The sequence below is a fragment of the Physcomitrium patens genome, chromosome 26, assembly GCF_059467195.1.
Source record: "Physcomitrium patens ecotype Gransden chromosome 26, ASM5946719v1, whole genome shotgun sequence".
Taxonomy (NCBI): domain Eukaryota; kingdom Viridiplantae; phylum Streptophyta; class Bryopsida; order Funariales; family Funariaceae; genus Physcomitrium; species Physcomitrium patens.
Genome location: NC_143435.1, coordinates 6,379,353 through 6,400,474, shown reverse-complemented (window position 1 = coordinate 6,400,474; position 21,122 = coordinate 6,379,353). Strand labels below are relative to the sequence as shown.

The 21,122-nt window shown below is 34.3% G+C and overlaps 1 protein-coding gene and 1 long non-coding RNA gene across 4 annotated transcripts; both read left to right on the top strand.

Annotated features, from left to right (window-relative positions):
• The first annotated feature begins 12,333 nt into the window (after nucleotides 1-12,333).
• LOC149986223 (uncharacterized) lies at nucleotides 12,334-14,038 on the top strand. Of its 2 annotated transcripts, XR_016501179.1 has the most exons (3): nucleotides 12,334-13,434; nucleotides 13,652-13,802; nucleotides 13,991-14,038. It is a non-coding gene; the product is annotated as an uncharacterized LOC149986223 (long non-coding RNA). The 2 variants fall into 2 exon arrangements; XR_016501180.1 differs by lacking the exon at nucleotides 13,991-14,038 and having other exon boundaries at nucleotides 12,342-13,434; nucleotides 13,652-13,909.
• LOC112277964 (uncharacterized) lies at nucleotides 13,996-18,889 on the top strand. Of its 2 annotated transcripts, XM_024510882.3 has the most exons (9): nucleotides 13,996-14,261; nucleotides 14,349-15,307; nucleotides 15,487-15,966; nucleotides 16,424-16,559; nucleotides 16,855-16,936; nucleotides 17,235-17,413; nucleotides 17,548-17,685; nucleotides 17,890-18,026; nucleotides 18,321-18,889. In XM_024510882.3, exons 3-9 carry the CDS (start codon nucleotides 15,849-15,851, stop codon nucleotides 18,563-18,565), a joined length of 1,035 nt encoding a protein of 344 aa, XP_024366650.1. In that variant the 5' UTR covers nucleotides 13,996-14,261; nucleotides 14,349-15,307; nucleotides 15,487-15,848; the 3' UTR covers nucleotides 18,566-18,889. The 2 variants fall into 2 exon arrangements, with proteins under 2 accessions (XP_024366650.1, XP_090104082.1); XM_090247956.1 differs by having other exon boundaries at nucleotides 13,996-14,131; nucleotides 14,349-15,966.
• The last annotated feature ends 2,233 nt before the right edge of the window (nucleotides 18,890-21,122 follow it).

Here is a 21,122-nt window from a genome sequence, read left to right as displayed (position 1 = left end):
TGCATTTGGCTCCCATGTGCATTCACTAATATCATATCCATACCAATGGACAAGATATTTCAATTTATTTTGGCACCGCCTTGAATCTAAGACTTCTTCTACTTCAAACTCTTCATTATTGTCCACTTCTATAGGAGGAGGTGGAGCTTGTTGTCTTCTTGGTATGTCCACTGTCTTGTATGGTTCAAGAAGAGACACGTGGAAAACTTGATGGATTTTCATTGACTCCGGTAGATGTACACGATATGCAACTGAATTGATTTGTACAGAAATAGAAAATAGTCCAAGCCTTTGATAGTCCAACTTGTCACAAGGACGAGTGGTCTTGATATTGCGACAAAGTAGCCATACCTTATCACCCAAGTGGAATAGTGGTTGTTCCTTTCTATAGACATCCGCATTGACTTTTTGTTATTCTTGAGCCTCTTTTAACTACGCCTTCATCATTACATGTAGCTTTGACAAATGAATTGCCAAATCTTTCGCAGTAGGATTATCAACTCTTGAAAAGTCAAAAGTATCAAGTCGTGGATGATAACCATAATTAGCAAAGAAAGGTATTTGTTTTGTAGATGAGTGTACCGTTGTCACGATGTAATATGACTAGTAGGTGAAAGGGTGAAGAAATATATCATGTTTTGAGGATCTCACTTCAAAAATATGGTAGCAAATTATCTTGGAAAAATAGATATTAGTAAAAGGGTAGAAAAATTAAAAGTGCTAATGTTGCCTTTTTATAAATTATGCTTCTATTTACTTTGTAAGGCCATAAATAAGGCAAAACAAGGTAGATTAGAAAAATAAAGGATATAGACATATGTAGGGAGGAGTTAGAAGTGCAAATTAGTAAAAATTACCTCAAGAAGACGAAAGTTGATACCCGGAGAAGGCCGGTTATGAACCAGGGTCGAAATCAGACCCTAAGGCACAAAACCGAGTCTCGATGACGACTCTGGGGTTCTTTTGGAGATTGGAGAGTGAGGTTTGATAGCAGACTAGATAGGGTTTCTATGGGCATTGATTTTGGGTGATTTGAAGTTGATATGATTTTGTAAGAGCTTTGCAAAGTGGAGGTTTGTTTCGGATGACTTGGGTTTTATGAAATAAAATAGAATTTATGTTTTGAGTGATTTCGAGAGTTTTGTAGCAGATCTATAGGTAAAATTTTTGGGGTTTATGGTTATAGTTGTGTTAAATACATCTTATAAATTTGAGCTCGATCTAACGGTTAAAGTGAGAGATATTGAGGTTTAAGCGGGTTAAGGTCTTAGAAAGTAGAATTTTAGGTCTAGTAAGGGTTTTTAAGATTTCATGCAATCTACTAGTTGGATTGGAGTAAAAAATTATGTAAAAGGGTATAAGACTTATTTTTCTATGTCCATGAGAAATTTGAAACCAATCGAACGGTGCAAAGAAGAGAAATTAGCTCTGGAAGGTTGGCATTAAGATTGGAGAAGGAGGCCAACTAATACCCGAACACATTTTTGAGGTTTTCGTCAATTTGGTAACTCCGATCCTTCTCAAATTTTTTGTCCTTGTTTTAAACTTGATTTTTAAGAAGTATGCAAATTTTGAATTGAGATCAACGGTTTATTCATTAGATATTGAGGTTTAAATTTGTCATAGGAATTACTAGGATTTGGATTAGGGTTTGGCTAGAGTTCGATTTAGGGTTTGATTTAGAGTTTAGGGTTTGGATTAGGATTTGGTTAGGATTTAGGGTTGGATTAGGATTTGGATTAGGATGTAAGATTTGGTTAGGATTTGATTTAGGATTTGGATTAGGGTTTTGGTAAGGGTTTGATTTAGGGTTTGGGTTACGGTTTAGGATTTGGTTAGGGTTTGATTTAGGGTTTGGATTAGGATTTAGATTAGGATTTAGAGTTTGATTAGAATTTGATTTAAGGTTTGGATTAGAATTTGGTTAAGGTTTGATTTAAGGTTTGGTTTAAGGTTTAGGGTTTGGATTAGGATTTAGGGTTGATTTAGGGTTTGTTTAGGATTTAGGGTTTGAAATAGGGTTTAATTTAAGGTTTGTTTAGGATTTAACTTAGGATTTAGGATTTATTAGGATTTAAGATTTAATTAGGTTTGGTCTAAAGTTTGAGTGAAATTCAATAGGGTTTTAACTAGAATTAAATTAAGGTTGAATTGACATATATTTGAGTAATATTTGTGATCATTCCAATATTTCTTTAAGAATTTTATTGTTTGTTTGAAATTTCTTTGAGTTGTTTTATATTTGATTACGTTTGTTTACCATTATTATAGTCTAATTAGAGCATTGTTAGTATTCTATTAGAATTAGGATTTTGTTATCATAATTTCTATTCTTTCTTCTACAACCAGGTGCCCGGAGCATTCTCAAGCAAGACTTCACACATTATGACACTGTATTATTGTAAGTAAACTCTGCCAATGGCAAAAAAGTTGTCCAATCATCTTGTTGGTAGTTGATGGTACATCTTAAATATTGCTCCAAAACTTGATTAACACGCTCCATTTGTCCATCAGTTTGAGGATGGAATATCGAAGATAGTTTTATATCCACTTTTAGAATCTTGAAAAGAGTCTGCCAAAATCTTGATACAAATTGAATTCTTCTATCTGATATAATATCCTTGAGTAATCCATGATAGCAATAGATATTGTCAAGAAAGAGCTTAGCTATTTCTTCACCTGTGATAGATTTTATACATGGTACAAAATAAGCCATCTTGATAAAACGATCTATTATCACGAATATAGAATCATAAGAACTTGATTTTGGAAGATCCATGATGAAGTCCATAGAAACAAAAGACCATGGTTGTTCTAGAATGGATAATGGCTGAAGAAGTCCAAAAGGTCGATGATGAGGAGTTTTTGATCTTGAGCAAACATCACATGATTGTACAAAATCTTTGACTGCCTTTCTTATTTGAGGCCACCAAAAATTCCTAGATATCAGCTCCAAAGTCTTATTGTATCTAAAATGTCCTGTTGTTGGGAAGTCGTGACGAGCTTGAAGAATACGTAAACATGTTTCTCCTTTTGGAACATAAAGGCATCCTTCAAAATAGAGTAGGTTATTTTTGAACTCGAATTTAAAGAGATTATGAGATTTAGAAGAATTATTCTTGATATCATGAACAAGAGGATCTGAAGACATACTTAACTGGACTTGCTTGAAAAAAGTTAAATCAACAATGAATGTTGATTTTATTGCTTGAAGATGAAATTACTTTGGCTTCAAGAAAACCGTTCTTTGTTGCTCAAAAGCTGCATCTCCTTCTTTTGATGCAAGATAAGAACGTCTAGACAAGGCATCAGACAAACCTTGTTGTTTTTTTGGCCGATAAGTGATGATGAACTCGAATCTTCATAAAGACATGCTCCAACGAGCTTGACAATGATTTAATACGCATGCTGACATAAAATACTCGAGGTTCTTATGATCCGTATGTACGGTGACTAGATTGGAAGTGTCTTCTAGATAATGACGTCATTCTTGAAAAGAATCCACAATTGCAAGAAGTTTTTTATCATGGATTTCATAATTGATTTCTGCTGCTGAGAATTTTTTTGAATGAAAGGCTATTGGATGAAGTTTGTCATCTATTCCCATTTATGACAAAATCATATCCAAAACAAAGTCTGATGCATCTATTTCCATAAAGAACACTTTGAAAAAATCAACATGATACAAGATTGGTGTAGAAACAAACGTTGTCTTCAAAGATTCAAAAGCAACTTCTACTTCTTCATTCCATTGAAGTTTGTCTTTACAAGTCAAATGTATAAGTGGAGCTGCAAGTCGAGAGAAGTTTTAATGAAGATTGGATAGTAGTTGGCAAATCCCAAAAAGTATTGGACATCTCTTACCGTTTTTGGGATCTTCCAATCTATAATAGTTTGATCTTTCTTAGGATCCATCATAAGTCCATCATTTGAAATGATGTAACCTAAAAAATCGACTTGAGTAGTATGGAATACACACTTTTCTATCTTGGCATAGAGTCTTGCATCTCTTAATTTTTGTAACACACAACAAACATGAAGTTCATGTTCTTCTGGATTCTTAGAATAGAATAAGATGTCGTCTAGATAAGAGACGACAAAATCGTCCAAAAACTCTCAAAAAACATCATTCATTAGATGTTGAAAAGCTGCTGGTACATTTGTAAGTCCAAAAAGTATGATATTGTATTCAAAATGTCCATACCTAGTTTGAAACGTAGTCTTCCATTTATCTCCTTCTTTGATGCATGCTAGATTGTATGCTTCTCGGAGATCTATTTTTGTATAGATCTTAGCTTGATTTAGCTAATCAAGAAGTCCAGATATTAAAGGTAGTGGATACTTGTTCTTGATGGTAATCTTGTTGAGTCCTCGATAATCAACACACATCCGCAATGATCCATCTTTTTTCTTCACAAATAGAATTAGAGCTCCTACCAGAGATTTAGAATGGCGTATGAAATTCTTGGCTAGATTTTCTTCAAAATGCTCTTTGAGTTCAATCAACTCATTTTGTGATAAATTATAGATTGGTCCAAATGGCGATTGTGCTCCTTCTTGAAGGTCAATTGAGCAATCATAGGGACGATGTTCTAGGAGTGTATCCACATTTTTTTTTTCAAATACATCTTGAAATTCTTGATATTGGCTTGGAATGCCACTTGAAGTCTTTCCACCTGTAGAAACAAGTGTGGCATAAATAATATATGGTGATTCTTTCATAGTAATATAGAAGAAAGCTTTTGCACCTATTAACATGGGTTTAATTGAACTAAACTTATGACTCTCTACTTGATTAATTACACTCTTAGTTATACTTTTAGAAAAAAAGAGAGTTCGAGAAATCCAATCTATTTGAGGATTGTATTTTTCTAACCACGATAAATCTAAAGTGACTAGATTAGAGGGAGATCTAATGATATTAAATACTACAAAGCTATTATGAATATTGATTATTACTTCTATAGGAAGGATTTCGTGAGTAATATCTCCAGAAGACAATGGACGATCATCTATGACTTCTACATGAACAAGTTTAGTTTTCTTTACTAAAGATATGCTATATCTTTTATTAAATTCTTCATTTAAGAAACACGTTGAGGCTCCTGAATCTAACAAGGCAAAGGCTTTGTAATATTTAGGTCCTAAAATAATATTTAATATAAATTAAGGAGAGGGCTCTGAGGAGAAGATAGGACCTTTACTAGATGTTGTGCAAGGTTCCAGTGGCACTGTCCTTATTGTAGCTGGACAAATTCGTTTTTTGACATAGTCTTCTTTGACAGCCATACTCCTCATTTTGTAGTTGCGTCGTTTCTTTGAACAATGTTGAGCAGTGTGTTTTGGTTCTCCACAATATAAACATAATCCTTCTAGATGACAACGAGTCTTTTCTTGCTCAGTAAGAAGTTTGAAACGTACTACATCAATTTGCATATCCTCTACTTTTGAATGTATGTGTTAAAGAGGTATTGGTGTTGCCATTGAATTATAGTAATGTTGAGGTCCACTTGTACAATTTTCAGATCAAAATTCAAAAAGGCGATTGTCTCACTTCACAGCAAAGTCAATTGCTTGAATCAATGTTTGAGGATCAAGTAAGTTGAGCATTAATTTTCTTACCTCATATTATAATCCATAGAGAAATTGGCTAATAAGTGAAGCATCATCCCACTTGATATTAGTTACAAGTTATCGAAATTGTGAAGTATACAACGTTACTGATCAATTGTCTTGTCATAAAATACAAATCTTATTAGTTGCAACACGAATTACATCATATTCTCCATACATGGATTGAAACTCTATCAGAAAAGCCTCTAGATTATCTAATATTGGATCTCGTCATTCAAGAAAAGATGAAAACCACGATAGTACTGAACCTGAAAGAAACGTACCAATGAATCTAACTTGAGATCTTGGAGTTGGATAGCTTTGGGATTGAAGTTCAATGAGAAGTTGCGCTTGATTGATAAATCCTCGAAACTTGAATCTAGTGCCATCAAATTTCTCGGATAAGATAATTCTTAATTCTCTAACACTAGAAGGGCGTTCTACTATAGAAGAAAGGAAATGATTTGGTGCAGATGTTGAAGCAGCTCCAACCATTTCTATATCTTCACTTCCTGCCAATCTTGTTGCTCCTTGTGGTAGTAAGTTGAGTTGATGCATTGCAAGCATTAACTCTCTCAATTATTCTTGCATTTGTGCCATTGCACTCTTCATTTCAACAAATTTTGCCATGATAACACTTAGAAAAGAGAAGATGTCTAATATCGCTCAAGACAAATAGAAGAGAGGACTTTAGAACAAAGAAAATACTAAGGACAATATCAGTTTAGAAGAGGGTAACCTCCAACTTCTAATATGCTTATATCTTATCAAGAAAAAGGGATAATCCACTCTTAATCAAGATTAGACAAAGCTCTGATATTGTAGGTGTACTCTTGTCAATCTGTCAAGGACAAGAATCCAATGAAAAGTAATTCAGACAAGTGAGCCTTCACTCAAAGAAAGGTAACAAAATATAAATAAACAAGTATGTATATTGAAAGAGAAACTGGAATGGCTATTGCAAAAAGACAAAGAAACTAGAGATCATTGAAACTAGACTAGAAGCAAGAAAGGAGTTGACAAGAGTGAAGAAGGCTTCACTCTTGTCTCTATATATACTATCTAACTAGGGGCTACGTGGCAATGTTCTATAGGACCTCTAATATGTGTTGACTTTGTAGGACACATGCCTTGACTTACAAGGCAAGTTTTTCTCCATGTGGGCCACATAGTTAGCTTGGTCTTTAAGCTAACAACATGTGTGGTACATAGCCAACTTGTTGACTACATTTCTAATCCAAAAAGTCAATTAAAGACACATATGAAGTCAAAGCAGCATCTATAAAGCTTCTAGGAAGCTTTCATATCAAATACTATAGAATTAATTCACTTTTATATACTTTTACTTACTTTTACCTATTTGTATATATAATTATGAATATGTCCATGACAGTCATATGAACAGATTATTTTAGAATCTTTTGGATAAGTATATAATCATCTTCATTCATGATATCTTGTTCTATTATAAAATCCTTAAGGAGTATGAACAACATCTATAGAAAGTACTATATCAACTTCGTTATAGTTGCTCCTATTATAAGTTATCAAAAGTGTAAACTTTGCAAGTCAGAGATAATCTTTTTAAGGCATATAGTGTCATCTAAAGGCATGAACACAAAGCAAAATAAGATGAAAGTAGTGGAGGATTGACCAACTCTAAAAGATGCTTTTGAAGCCCACTCATTCTTAGGCCTTACTAGATATTCTCACCATTTTATTTGGTAATTTACATACATTGTTGCTTCATTGACAAGCTTATGAAAAAAATGTGTTCTATTTGAATAGAAATTAGAACAAAAAAGGGACTTCAAGGAGTTGAAGGAAGCACTAATTATTGCTCCAATATTGCAATTTTATGATCTCGACCTTCTATGTACACTTAACATTGATGCTTTTGATTTTGCTAGTGGCACTGTTCTTCAACAAAACTTTGATAAGGACCTTCAACCTCTGGCATATGAATCATACAAATTCAAAAGAATAGAGAGGAATTATTTTGTATCTGATCAAGAAAAACTACGAATTGTATATGCTACAAAGGTGTCACAACACTATTTGTTGAAGAAACCAGTGACTATTTGGATTAACCACCTACTCATGCTACATAATTTGTATCTAAAAAAATATGAAATTAGAACATCATTGTTGGGAAGAGGAATTGTAGTTCTTTGATATTCAGCTTGAATATAAGAAAAGGCAACAACATATCATGCTAAACACCTTATCATGCAGACCTGTCTTAAAACCCGAATTACATGACAAGGCAAAAGTCGCTACCATTAGTAGTGTTATTTTAAACTTAATGAAAAAAGTAGAATGGAAGAAAGCTACGTATTGTGATACTTATTTTAAGATGGTTATTGATCGATTGAAGGTAGACGATGAGCAATATCAAGATTACCATATCAATGATGGCTTGCTCTATTTCAAAAAGTAGATTTATGTATCTAACAATACTATACTTTGGATGTGCATATTTCAAGAAGGATACGACATTCCAATATCTAGACATATAAGGTGTAAGAAGATTCTAAAATAGATCTCAAGAACATGGTTTTATATAGATTTGGATCATAATGTTTGAACTTTTGTGCATTCTTGTCAATCATTCTAGCATAAAAAAGTACGCAATGCTACATTTCTTAAGTTGTTGCAGCCAATTCCACTACCTGTAGCTTATTAGGAGCAGATGACTATAGATCTTATTATGTGTTTCTGGCAGACCTCTTACAATCCCATTTTATTTATTGTCTTTGTGGATTAATTCTTGAAACAACTTTATTTGGATGCAATGCATTTTGATATTGATGCTCTCGCACTTACATGAGTCTTTTTCAACATTATCTTTTGTCACTATGGATTACTTCATGTCATCATTTCAAATTGAGATTTGGGCTTCACGAGGAGTTTTTGACAAGCCTTATTTAAGCTACTAGGTACACAACTTGTCATATCTATGACCTTCTATCCTCAAATAAATGGACAAATAGAGCGAGCAAATCAAATCCTAGATAATATGTAATGGATATTTGTGGCAGTTCACCATAATGACTCAAATATATATTTAATGCCTTAAGAATTTGTCTACAATGATAATATTCAAGCAAGTACCAATCATTCACCATTCTTTCTTACTATCGATCAGTGTCTAATTACGCTAATAATTCTATATTGTTGTATTAACACCAATAATCTGATAATGAAAGAATTTATACAACAGCTTATAATTCTTATGCAAGAGGCACAACATTGTCTCTTTATTATACAAAATTGATAAAAGCAATATGGAGATAACCACTAGCAACACAAGATCTTTCAAGTAGGTGATCAAGTATTACTCTCCAATGTCAACTTTTCGCTTGCTACATCAATCCAAGTCCGTAAGCTAACACTTAAATGACTTAGAACTTTCCGCAATTTTGGAGTAATTTGTAATGTTCCATATTACCTCGAGTTTTTGCTATATATTCGGGTCTATCCGATCTTCCATGTTTTGCAACTCAACAAGTTTTATATTGAACGAAGGAGCTTTTTGGATCAACACCAACCACCACCACTACCACCACTAGTTGTGATTGATGACCAACAAGAGTATAAAATGGATAGTATTTTGAAGCATCACTACCATCGCCATGGCAATGGACATCCACAACTTCAATACAAAGTTCTTTAGAAAGGTTATTCCATCTACAATGCAACATGGAAATTTGCACAAAACCTCATTGATTGTTAGAAAACCATTTGGAATTACTATTAGGAGCAAAATAAGGATGTTCCGTATTAGTGGAGGGAGATTAGTTGTAATAGGGCATAGATACGATATTTGTATTATTTGCACATATAGAGATGTAATTGGAGTCATTTTTGGAAAGTTTCTAGAATTGAAGTTAATGTGGTGGTTCATGTAGAATCTCCCATAGATCCTTTTAGAAAGGCTTAAGTCGGTTATCATGGAAGGACCACATCTAGAAACTTTTAGAAAAGTAATTATTTTAACAATAACTATTATTAGAAATATTCTAGAAAGTTCTAAAGATAATTAAATAAAGTATAAATAGTACTAATTGAGACTATTTAGGCATTTGATTAGGTATGGCTTCAGACTCTTTTTCTTAATAAAGCTTGGCTGTTTTTTCTTGTTCTATTTTGTTTAGACATGTTTGATTCTATTTTCTTTTACTTAGTTCTATCTTTCATGTTCCATTCCATTTAATTACTTTCAGTTTTGTTTTGGTGTGCTTAGTCTTATATTGTATCTTTGTTATTATGAAATTGGAAAGATTTTAGACCTTAGAGAATTTAATCCTATTTTATTTTTTCTACCTTTTGCTTTTAAGCCAATATTCAAAGAGAATAGCTCAATCAAATTTTGGAGCAATATTTGTAATGTACCATCAACTATTAACAAGATGATTGGACCTTGTATTTATCTTTAATAGAGTTTAATATTAAAAATACTTTTCATGCTTAAACTTAGCAAATATCATTTTATGCCAATTATGGTTACTATCCAAAGCTTGATTTATTATGTACATCAAAGGATGAAAATCTAGCAACTAAAGATCTTCCAAAATAATTATCATAGCTTCAGACAACTTTGAAGCTTTATTTACAAGTAGCTTAAGATTTTCACAAAACATCTTTAATCAAATTAAGAAAAGAATTTCCTACTTTTCAAGTTGGAGATAAAGTATGGCTTCTTTGACAAAATATCAAAACCAATTAACCTTGCAATAAGTTGGACTATCAAAGACTAGGGCCATTTTGTATTCAAAAGCAAATCAATTCAATCACTTATTGGTTGGAACTATCTACATCTATGAAGGTACATCTAGTCTTTTATATTTCTTTCTTAGAAGCTTATTCATAATTAACTATTTTCAAAAGAATACAACCATGTATTGAAATAGATAATCATATAAAATATGAAGTGAAAAAGTTCTTTCATTTTCAACAAAGAAGAGGCAAGTTGGAATATTTTATTCATTAGAGTGGCTATGATATTAATGAGCATATGTGAGAATCAGCAAAAAACCTAATTAATGTGCTACAAAAGGTACAAAAGTTTCATTGATGCTATCTTCAAAAAACTAAATTTATTTTAGAATATCTTTTCAATGAAGCTACTACTATGATGTTGTATATAACAAACAGAGAAAATATTGCTCACAACAACCTTAGAATTTAGTTTACGCAATTTATAATCTAATATGTCGAGTTGGAGAGTATTTAGAGAGTTTTTAGATCATAAATCTCAAAATAGACCTAGGATTGGACCTTTTCTTATTATTGCTACCAAATCAATTATTTTAGCTTTTGCAATCTTTATAAGATTATCCTTGAGATGAAGTTGGATTTTTTTGAGGGAGAAAACATCTACGTTATAATCAACTCAAACAAAAAAAAACTTGAAGATGATACTCAAGCTTTGGTTATTCTATTGCAAATATGAAACCAATGCTCTTCATGGAACTTGAAGTTAGATGGAGAAGTGATATTATGGACATTCAACAAGAAGATCTTGAAAATACTTTTAAAAGATTCTATCAAGTTTTAGAAGGTTCTAAAAGATTCTTAAATATTTTAATGGGAAGTTTTAGAAGATTTTCAAGATATTTTAAAAGATTTTAGAAGATTCTAAAATATTTTATAAAATTCTAAAAAGTTTTACAAGGATTAAAGAAGTTGTCCTAGAAGCTTCCTAAAGTTGCTTCATCTTCAAGCAATATGAGAATTTCTTAAGAAGCTTCTTAAAGTTGCTTCATCTTCAAGCAACATAGAAACTTCTCAAGAAGCTTCTTAAAGTTGCTTCATCTTCAAGCAACATAGAAACTTCTCAAGAAGCTTCTTAATACCTAATATATATTGAAGTTGAGGTTGAGGAGATCTTCACTATTGACAATACATCTCTTTGTGTTGATTTTATACTCATCTAGTTTAATCAAGTTCTTGCTAGCTTTCTTGTTGAAATTTTTTTATTCAACTTCTTGTTTGGTCTCTTATATAATATATTTGTGACAATTTTAAAGTTAAAATAAAATAAAATTTGTTAATTTTTTTTAATAAAATATAGTTTTAAAATAAAATGATAATAGATATATAATCTTAAAATAAAATTTTAAGATTCACAATATTAAACATATTTAAAAATTTTCATAGTCATGTGATAAAATGTCTTGATAAAAAGGTAAATTATTATAATTGTTGGATTTTTCATAGATTTTTTTTGTTATTAATTACACCTTTAAAAATAAAAAAATAAGTATTGTATTGAAGTAAGCTTTAGAATCTTCAAATATTTAATTATTTAGTCCTACAATAATTTTAAAAAATAAAAATAAAAAAAATGAAAAAAAGAGACTTTGGTACCATGTACAATAGTCCATAATTTGTATTAGGTAATAAGCATTTCAACTTTGTGCTTTATGTTGTATAGTTGGAAGAAGAAAAAGGGAGTGAGATATGATTGCATAGCAATACATGATCCTAATTTAATCATAGTTAAATAATGTTACAATGAAACAAAGGGACAATTTGCTTGTATGTATCTATATATATATATATATATATATTACATCATTCTTTGGAGGACTTAATAAATATATATATATATATATATATATATTTCTAAATAATCAATATAAAGATGTATAATAGATATATTTAAAAATAATGCCAAATTTTTTTTATTTTATTTTATTATATTAAAGTATACAATACGTATCACACTTTTTAAAACCAAGCTAAATTATAAATGTTTTGAGCCCAAAAATAAAGTTGAACAAAGATATAAGAGGGTCTAGAATTCTAATAAGAATGATCGAGGAAGTAGATGACATCGAACGTTTCCCTCTTCAACAATGTGTAGAAAACCAAAATCTTTCCTTTAAAAATATTGAAATCCAATATCAATGACAATATAATAACTTCTGTCAGTATATTAATCACTACCCCATCTCTTTAAATGCTCTTTAAATACCACAAACAAACATGTGAAGCATACATTTTGAACTCCATCTTCAACACACAAACACTCACAGCTTTCTTAGCACCCCTTGCAAAGGAAAAAAATAAATTATAAACGTCATTTCTACGCACTTTTTTCTCATTTCGAAAACAAAAAATTACGAACAAGAAGCATAAAAACTCATACGCATAAATTGTGAACCCAAACTTGGGCGCTGTATTGGTGAAAAATGCACAACACACGGTCATGGAATTGTGCACAATATCGTCGAGATATTTGGTGATTACAAAATGGAGTGAACACAGCAATAGAGTTGCACACAAGAGAGTACAAATCATTGGGTGGGAGCCAGATGAGATCATCGAGGTTAGAAAGATGGAGCTGGACTCGCAAAAGCACTGCACAAACAGTAAACACAGGAAGCATGATCTGCTAGTCTTGACGAGCATCACAGATGTTACCGCATTCCAAGCCTCAGAAACGTCTTCTGAGCTTCAGATTCCGTCATTTCGTGTCGCAAACTTCATGTTTTTGTCATGGTCAGATTGCATGGTCGGTTCACTACATCTGCTGTTAATCTGAGTTTGAGTGGAGGAGCTCCGTTGTGTAGATCTCTGGGCACCAGTGAAGCAGCTCACACTGTTACTAGCTCCTCGATTCGTGTTGTTGTTTGTAATTCGTCACGCATAGTTGGGAGAATAGGAACTTGTCGACTTCGAGTGCAACTTGGGTGTTTTTTTATATCACAAGGGTTGGGTTTGCACCATGATTCGACGTTGCCATTCTTCGACCGTTACGGATGTGGGCATTGACGATAAGTTGGAGACGCTTGGTTCCCCAGTGCTTGCTTGGTAAATATAGGGCGTGACTATGTCGGTGCTTGCTTTATCACGCGTGCTGTCGAGACTGTAAATAGGACAGCAAATTCCTGGTGTTGTTCGTGTAGTCGCTGATTCAGTCACACAAAGATATCGTCTTTCGTGATCAGTTGCTGTTGCCATATTCGGGTTTTTTAATTTACTTCGAGGAATTGTCGGAGTATTAAACGAGTTCTTGACTGGAGTGTAGGTTTTTTCGGTGGGTTTTGCATCAGCTATCATCTAAAAGGCGATACGGACTGTTAAATTTATGGAACGGAGTGACCGAAGACATCTGTCCATGCTGCGTTGACCAAATTTCTGCTGAAGCGAGTGATCTCGCTCCCCTTCGTGATTGCGAGGTTATGCTTCCAGCTATGTCTTGTTAGGGTCTGCCCACACTTTAATCCGAAAGATGAGAATCAAAATCTATTAATTTCTTTGCGCTAAGCGAATCATTCCCCTGCTGGATCTTTTACCCCCATGAGGTGAATATTACATTTGCAACACTTATTTTTATTTTTATTATTAATCTCCCGCTGTTTGTCAGGCTTCACAGAGTGGCAAGCTACGTGTAGGAAAGCTTATCCTTGCATAACTTTGATGTAAGCTTTTCGGGCGAGCTCCCGCTTCGCTTATTCTTGTATTCTATTCCATCCTCCGCATCTAGGCTGGACTTGATAATCTCGGGGTTAGTCAGCTTTGCCTGCCCTGTTGGCTTTTTTCCTTCGGCTCCTAGCTCCGTGCCTGTCACTTCACTCAGACCTCCTGACAAATCTGCTGCTTCACAGACGGGAAGGTTCAGAATTTGGTTGTGGGAGGTGGGTTCACAGCGCAGAGCTATTTGGTGTCTTTGTCGTGGGTTCTCGTGAGATTGCCTGGTACCGACCAGTGTGTGGTTTTGTTAGCCGTCTGTCTTCAGGAGGTTTGGGCGGTGCCGGGGAAGACTTCTGGAAGGCGGGACAAAGTAGCGGAAAGGGTGCTTCCAATTTGGTTTGTCTGGAACCTCGTTTCGACGATTGCGATTTGTCAAGTGGAAGAAACCATATGGGTTTGTCATGATCGTCGACACTATGGTTGGGTTTCTACCGACGATTTAGCATAGTTTGGGTTGCGGATCTTTGTTGAAGTGCATGGTATTCTCGGTTGAGGTCGTTAAAGTTCCCAAGATTGTATCACTGTGCAAACATCTGACGTTTTCTTTACACGCGGAGAGTTTTCGAAGAAGTTGCTAGCCTTTAGGGTTTGGCGACGGGGAGCCCAACCTATTTCTTACAATTTCTGGCTGGTTCTTACCAAGAATTTAATAATAGAAATCGTCTGTTCAAGTCACTCATATTTGGGAGGCAAATTCCAGATCCGGAACTCCCTCAGCAGTCCAATCTGTTGGACTGCATTAGTTTTTCAGGATCTAAATGCGTCGGGGTTCTTTTTGTTGATAATCACGGCTTTTCTGAACGTAAGCACGGTATCAACTGCTTGTACACGCGCTAATTAGCGGGTGTATGTGCTTTAGTAAGGACCCCAGAGGATACGTTGGCTATATTTGGGATTGGAATCTCTGGTGCGCAAAATATTGTCACTTAAGTCCTGAAGTCCTTGCGGGCGGAAGGCATCAGAGTGCACGAGAGGCGCAATTAAGGCGTGTATAGCTCTCCGTTTCCATCAGGAGGATTTGTATCTACATTTGGAGTCAAACACCACTTCTCAAAGGCACGTACTGGAGAGGATTGCTGCCACAATCTAGGGGCGAAGTGAAATATAGCAAGCTCATGATTATTGGACTTCACGACATAGCAGGTGTTTTATATTGAGATTTGTTGCGAAGGAACACATGCGCAGGGGTTTTTACTTAGCTTCTTGTGAGGTGACTCTTCAATAATATCCTCCTCGTCAATATCAACATCACTAAATCTTTTAAATTTCAGGCCACAATCTAGGTTGGATTTGTTTTTTTGGTCTTGCAAATTGAGGTCACCTTTTTGAGACTCTCAAGCGACGCAAGTGCCGAGTTGTAATTTGATCTCCCACGTTTGAGTCTGCAAGGTTTGTAGGGTTTCTGGAGGCGTATGTTCCAAGGCACTTATTTAAAGAATTTGAGGTTCAGAGAATCGCGCCCACACATCTCAGTGTCTGAGAAGGTGTTTTGAGGTGGCTCATTCCGTAGCGTATACACCTTTACTTTTTTCTCGACCTCGGTCGATTTAGGGTTGGGCGATCGTGCTGCTTCAGGGCTCTGGTCTTGCAAATTTAACACCACATTCTTGACTAGGGATAGTGAGGATACTTTCCTCGACCCCCTTTGAGTAGCACTGCTTGGAACATTTTAGAATCTTGCTTCTAGTTTCTGCATTGCTAGCAGCGAATCAATTTCAAGCGTTTCTTGAGGTTGTTTACTTCAACTAGTAATGGAGAAGAGAAAAGCGCAGATCCCTCTTGTGTGCCACGGACATTCCCGTCCAATTGTAGATCTTTCGTATAGTCCCATCACTCCAGACGGGTTCTTTTTGGTCAGCGCCAGCAAAGGTATGTACACTTCTTTGGCAGCCGAATCACTATTTTCTTGCGCCCAAATGCTCAAAATGCCAAATTCTGAGCGGAGTGTGTTTCTCTATGTTTTAGTATGTATTAGTACTGACAATACCATATCCTCTGTTCGCTTTCTGGTTATTAAATCATATGTATGGGACAGTGCGAGCAGAGTTGTGGTGTATATCTGTGTTGGATTTTTTGGGCCTTGCAGTTGTATTATTAAATGCTTCAATCATGTAAATTTTTCATGTGTATGGAAAAGTAAAATACATCTCGTTAGTGACAATTCCTAGATAACCTCGGTAGAATGTGAAGTTCTTGTTTGATGTTCCATCGAGTTATAAATTGGCGTGCAGATATCCTTTCCATGTTCTGTAGAGTTATTGCAGGTTTGGGTAACAAGACTTGTGTTGCGGAGAACTTAACTCATTTTTGGCAACCTCGTGCGTAGATGGGAAGCCAATGCTCCGGAACGGTGAGACAGGCGATTGGATTGGAACCTTTGACGGCCATAAAGGAGCTGTATGGGCAGCATGCCTTGACACTCCCGCATTGCGCTGCGCTACTGCATCAGCTGATTTTAGCGCGTAAGTGGATTTTTACGTTTTGTATCTGGTCATAGTCTGTGAGTGAGATTGCCCGAAGAAATTGAAGAAGCGCATGTAGGGATCGAAGATTTGGTCTTCTTAAGTAGTGAATACGCAGCTCGTGATTTGAATTTGGTTGTTCAGTGAAGGTGTAATTTAGAGAGTTTTAGACTTGTGATATCTATACATTGATTTGCACGTGTTGCATTTTTTCGAAGAGAATTCGAGTGATAGATATGCTTAAAATTTGATACAATGGGAGTTATTGAGGTCTGGAACTGGATTTGGATTGCAGGAGGGTGTGGGATGCTTTGACAGGGGATGAACTATATTCATTTGAACATAAGCATATAGTTCGAACTTGCGCATTTTCTGAGGTGTGCTTTCTTGTTTTACTGCCTCAGTTACATTGTCTTCTAGATACTTATCATAAATATTCATTGCGAAAATTACCTGCTTTTATCAACTTTAACCTTGTCCTTCATGTTTTGCATACTAATTGTAGAATATCTGCATGTCTTATTGGGCAATGAACTTTTTTTTATTTACCTGGTAGCCTCACGTTTTGTGTCTTGCAATGTAGCCATTTTACATACTACCGTTTCAATTTTTGTCTTTTCTTGTGTATAAAAGCTTTGTAATATACTGATTAAGGTGTGGATGTCTTGTTTTCAGAGCACTACACACTTATTGACAGGAGGTGCAGAGAAAGTTCTGCGAATTTTTGATCTGGGCAGGCCAGACGCACCTCCAACGCTTCTCGAATGCTCTCCGGAGACTCCTATCAGGGCAGCAGTTTGGCATCACAGTGATCAGACCATTTTAAGCTCTTCAAATGACATTGGGGGTCTAAGGTGTGCCACATTGACATTGCATTTCTACAGTTCAATTACAGCACTCAGGAGGTGCTTTCTGGTATTTGACTTTTTTAGATATAGGTGGATATATTTATTTTTTCACTTATCATTGATTACTGTAAATCCACCAGAGTATGGGATGTGAGAACCAAGTCTGTGGTCCGGACTTTGGACACGAAATCATCCTGCACTAGTGTGGAGGTCAGCAGGGACGGTCGGTACATCACCACAGCTCATGGCAACACCGTGAATTTTTGGGATGCTAATCAGTAAGTTTCGCTGTTCTTGTTCAAGAATATGTTCAAACCTATTGCCGTAGATTAATCTTTGTTGGTAGAGAATATAAATTCGTTACCTCTGCTACAATTGGTGGTCTCTACCAGAGACCCTGATAGTCTAAGCATCTCGTTTTTTTTTAAGTCAACAACGCATGAAAAACAGATTGTGTCTTACGAAGCATGTTTTTCGTGCAGCTTTGGGTTGGTAAAGAGCTACACTATGCCCAGGCCGGTGGAATCAGCATCTCTCTTCCCCTCCAAAGGCAAGTTCATTGCAGGCGGTGATGATATGTGGGTTCGCCTCTTTGATTTTGATACCGGCGATGAAATTGGTAAGTCCTTTGTATCTGGTTCCGGGATTTCCTCAAGCTGTGCTATCTACAGGAGTTCTTGCATATTTTTATCAGAACTGGCGGATGCGACGTCACGATGCCTTGCTGGCCACCTCTACATAGATACAGTTGACCACTGCCAGTTATTACTTTCACTTTGAATGAAAGTTCACCTGATATTGTATATACGTGCAATATATTAGCATTTTCGAAAGCGAGTTCCAGTACTTTGCGTTTATTACCACCCTGGCTGATCGCGTAGTGTTTTTATTTTTTATTTTTTTCTGTATGCAGAATGCAATAAAGGGCACCACGGTCCTGTGCACTGCGTTCGTTTCTCTCCAGGAGGAGAATCTTATGCATCTGGCTCTGAGGATGGCACTATCCGTATTTGGAAGACAGTGAATGGAAGTCAGGAGGCCGAGGTGGGTGGTCTTGCTGAAGCTGCAGCAGGAAATCAGATAAAGGTCAGAGTCGACGAGGTTGCAAGGAAGGTGCAAGGCTTTCACATTGCTCAAGAAGATGGCTCACAGTTCTGATAGCCAAACTCCTGCTATGACTCCCATCCTCACATCCTAGTCAAGTTTTATGACTAGGGTTCAAAGGATTCTGCTTGTAGAGGAGCTTTCTTTCGGAGGCTGTGCACTATGTTGTCTTCGCAGGAGATCTACGAGACTGCCTTTGCTTGTATTTGAAGATCATTTGCGTCACCGTTGCATGTGCTAAGCGCAGTTTAGGGATAGTAACCTTTATACGGGCTGCTAGTCTGTGGTGCTTGTATATGCAGAAATGACGGATTGATTTTGGAAGTCTTGCAGTTGATCAAACCATGGAATATAGAAGTTTCTTGCGACTTGACCAAACCTGCTTCTTTGAATTTTGCTCAGTTGATTTTGTTTGTCGATATGGATTCTATTATGGTGACACTTTTTGGAGGCTTTCATTAAATAGTGAAGGAAAACCGAGTATCCTCTTCCTTAAACGTTTGTGTTACATCCCAGGGGGTCTAGCAGCTACGCTTACTCTCTCAAGGAGACTCGGCATGTGATCTCTTCAGTGGTGTGTATAACAACCTGGTCTAAACAGAAGTACTCGCCCCAACCTGGTGCATAAAACGCATTAATATCTAGGTTTTACTTGCCTCTAGCAGGCGATGACCAGAGTCACCTGCAGAACCTTCACCATGTGGAATTTGCCTCACATGATCCAGTCATGGATTGCTTTTTGTCGATCTTAGAACGCGAGGATCTCGATTGGAATCCAAAATACACTAGTTCACCAAAGTGGCATCTACAAATGGGAACTGGAAAGTGGGTCTAGCGCATACTAAAGATACTAACTTTTTGCAACAAATCGAGTCATATCTAATGCTTCGGTAGCATCCATCAGATAAGGATTACCACTAGAAACTTCTATGAAATTTTCTATTTTCATCAGCTTAGAAGTAGAGCTCGCAAAAGTTGTATAAAACTAGACCCTATCTCCCTAAGTGTTACACTATGACCAGTGGCCTAAATCAATAAGTTGGTTGTTAAAAGCGTGTTTGTGAAATAATAGCCTTGCTAGATAGAAATTCACACATGGATAAAAAGAATTGTTTATAAAAAATATAAGAATAAGAATTGTAAATTAAATAAGAAAGAAATTGTTTAGAGTTATTCAACATAATTTTTGTAATTGATTACTAGTTTGTAAGGTTTTTTTAAAAAATATGTTATGTAATTTAGAAATCTTTACAAATAAATAGATATTTTTTTGTGATTGCAATATGTAAATTTCTAGATTACTTATTCTTATATAAAATTATGTTTTAAGATTCTTAAAATCTTTGGAATATGAAAATTAAATCATTATATATTTATACTAAAAACAGTGTAATTTTTAAGACTTTTGTGCAAGATTCATAAAATTTAAACAATTTTACAATTTCTACAAATTAGTAATGTTTTTTTGCAATCAACATTTTTTTTGAGAATAAAATGGATTATACATTAAAGTTTTGTTTTATTTAGAAGTTTTTTTTATAAAAAATAATATTTTTTTTATTTTTTCTTCTATGTTAAACAATAATAAATGTACAATTTATGCTATTGCTAATAGTTAAGAATTAAGATTGATCTACGAACTATTAATGTCTTAAATTTAATATAATTAAAAAAAAAATATTTTATATATATATATATATATAATATTTAACCAACTAAGCCTTTTTGTTTCAATACTAAAAAATCTCTAGCCAACTATCTATGTTGATTCTAAAGAACTAAAAAACCACTCATCTTTAGGATATTTACTTACTTTCATCCATTATGATAGGATGCTAGATAAGATCTTGGTTTATAAAAAGATTTATGAATAGAAAGTTGTTAAATTGTCTCTTTTAATATAAAATAAGAAAATCGTATATACTTAGACATAAATCAATAACTTGATATTATAAATTTAAACACAATACTAAAGCCAACATTAAAAGTTAAATTGATTAAAATCCTTTGTCAATATATATATATATATATATATATATTTGCTAGGTCATAAAATCCTAAGCACATACCAAATTATATAAGATAATATTTAATCAAATTTAGTACCAATATTAAACTTCTCTATTACAACTAATATTTGATAAGTTTTAATTGTTACAAAATTGTAAATTTTTTTTTATTAAATTCCTATAAGTAATCTTTATCAATGTAATAGATAAAACTATACTGATGTTATAGTTTTATTAGCATTAAGTTTCAAATTTGAATATAATAAAAAAATTAAAACTATGAAGAAAAAAATATAGCTAGATAGATAGATATCATCTAAAGAGATATTCAATGCACTATATGGCAATAAAAGCATTTTAAATATTTATAGATGGCTACATATTTATAATTAAATTAAGATTAATCTTAAAGACCAATATAAAATAAAATACATTGTTATTTCTTTTGTTTCAAAAATATTCTTTTCACTTATCAAAGAATAATACATAAAGAATTAAAAGAATATCCAAGTATATTTATAAAGTTATTTAAAAAAATAATAATATGAAGAATATAAAGTCAATTTTTTAAATAGATGTAAAGAAGTAACTTCTAATTGGAG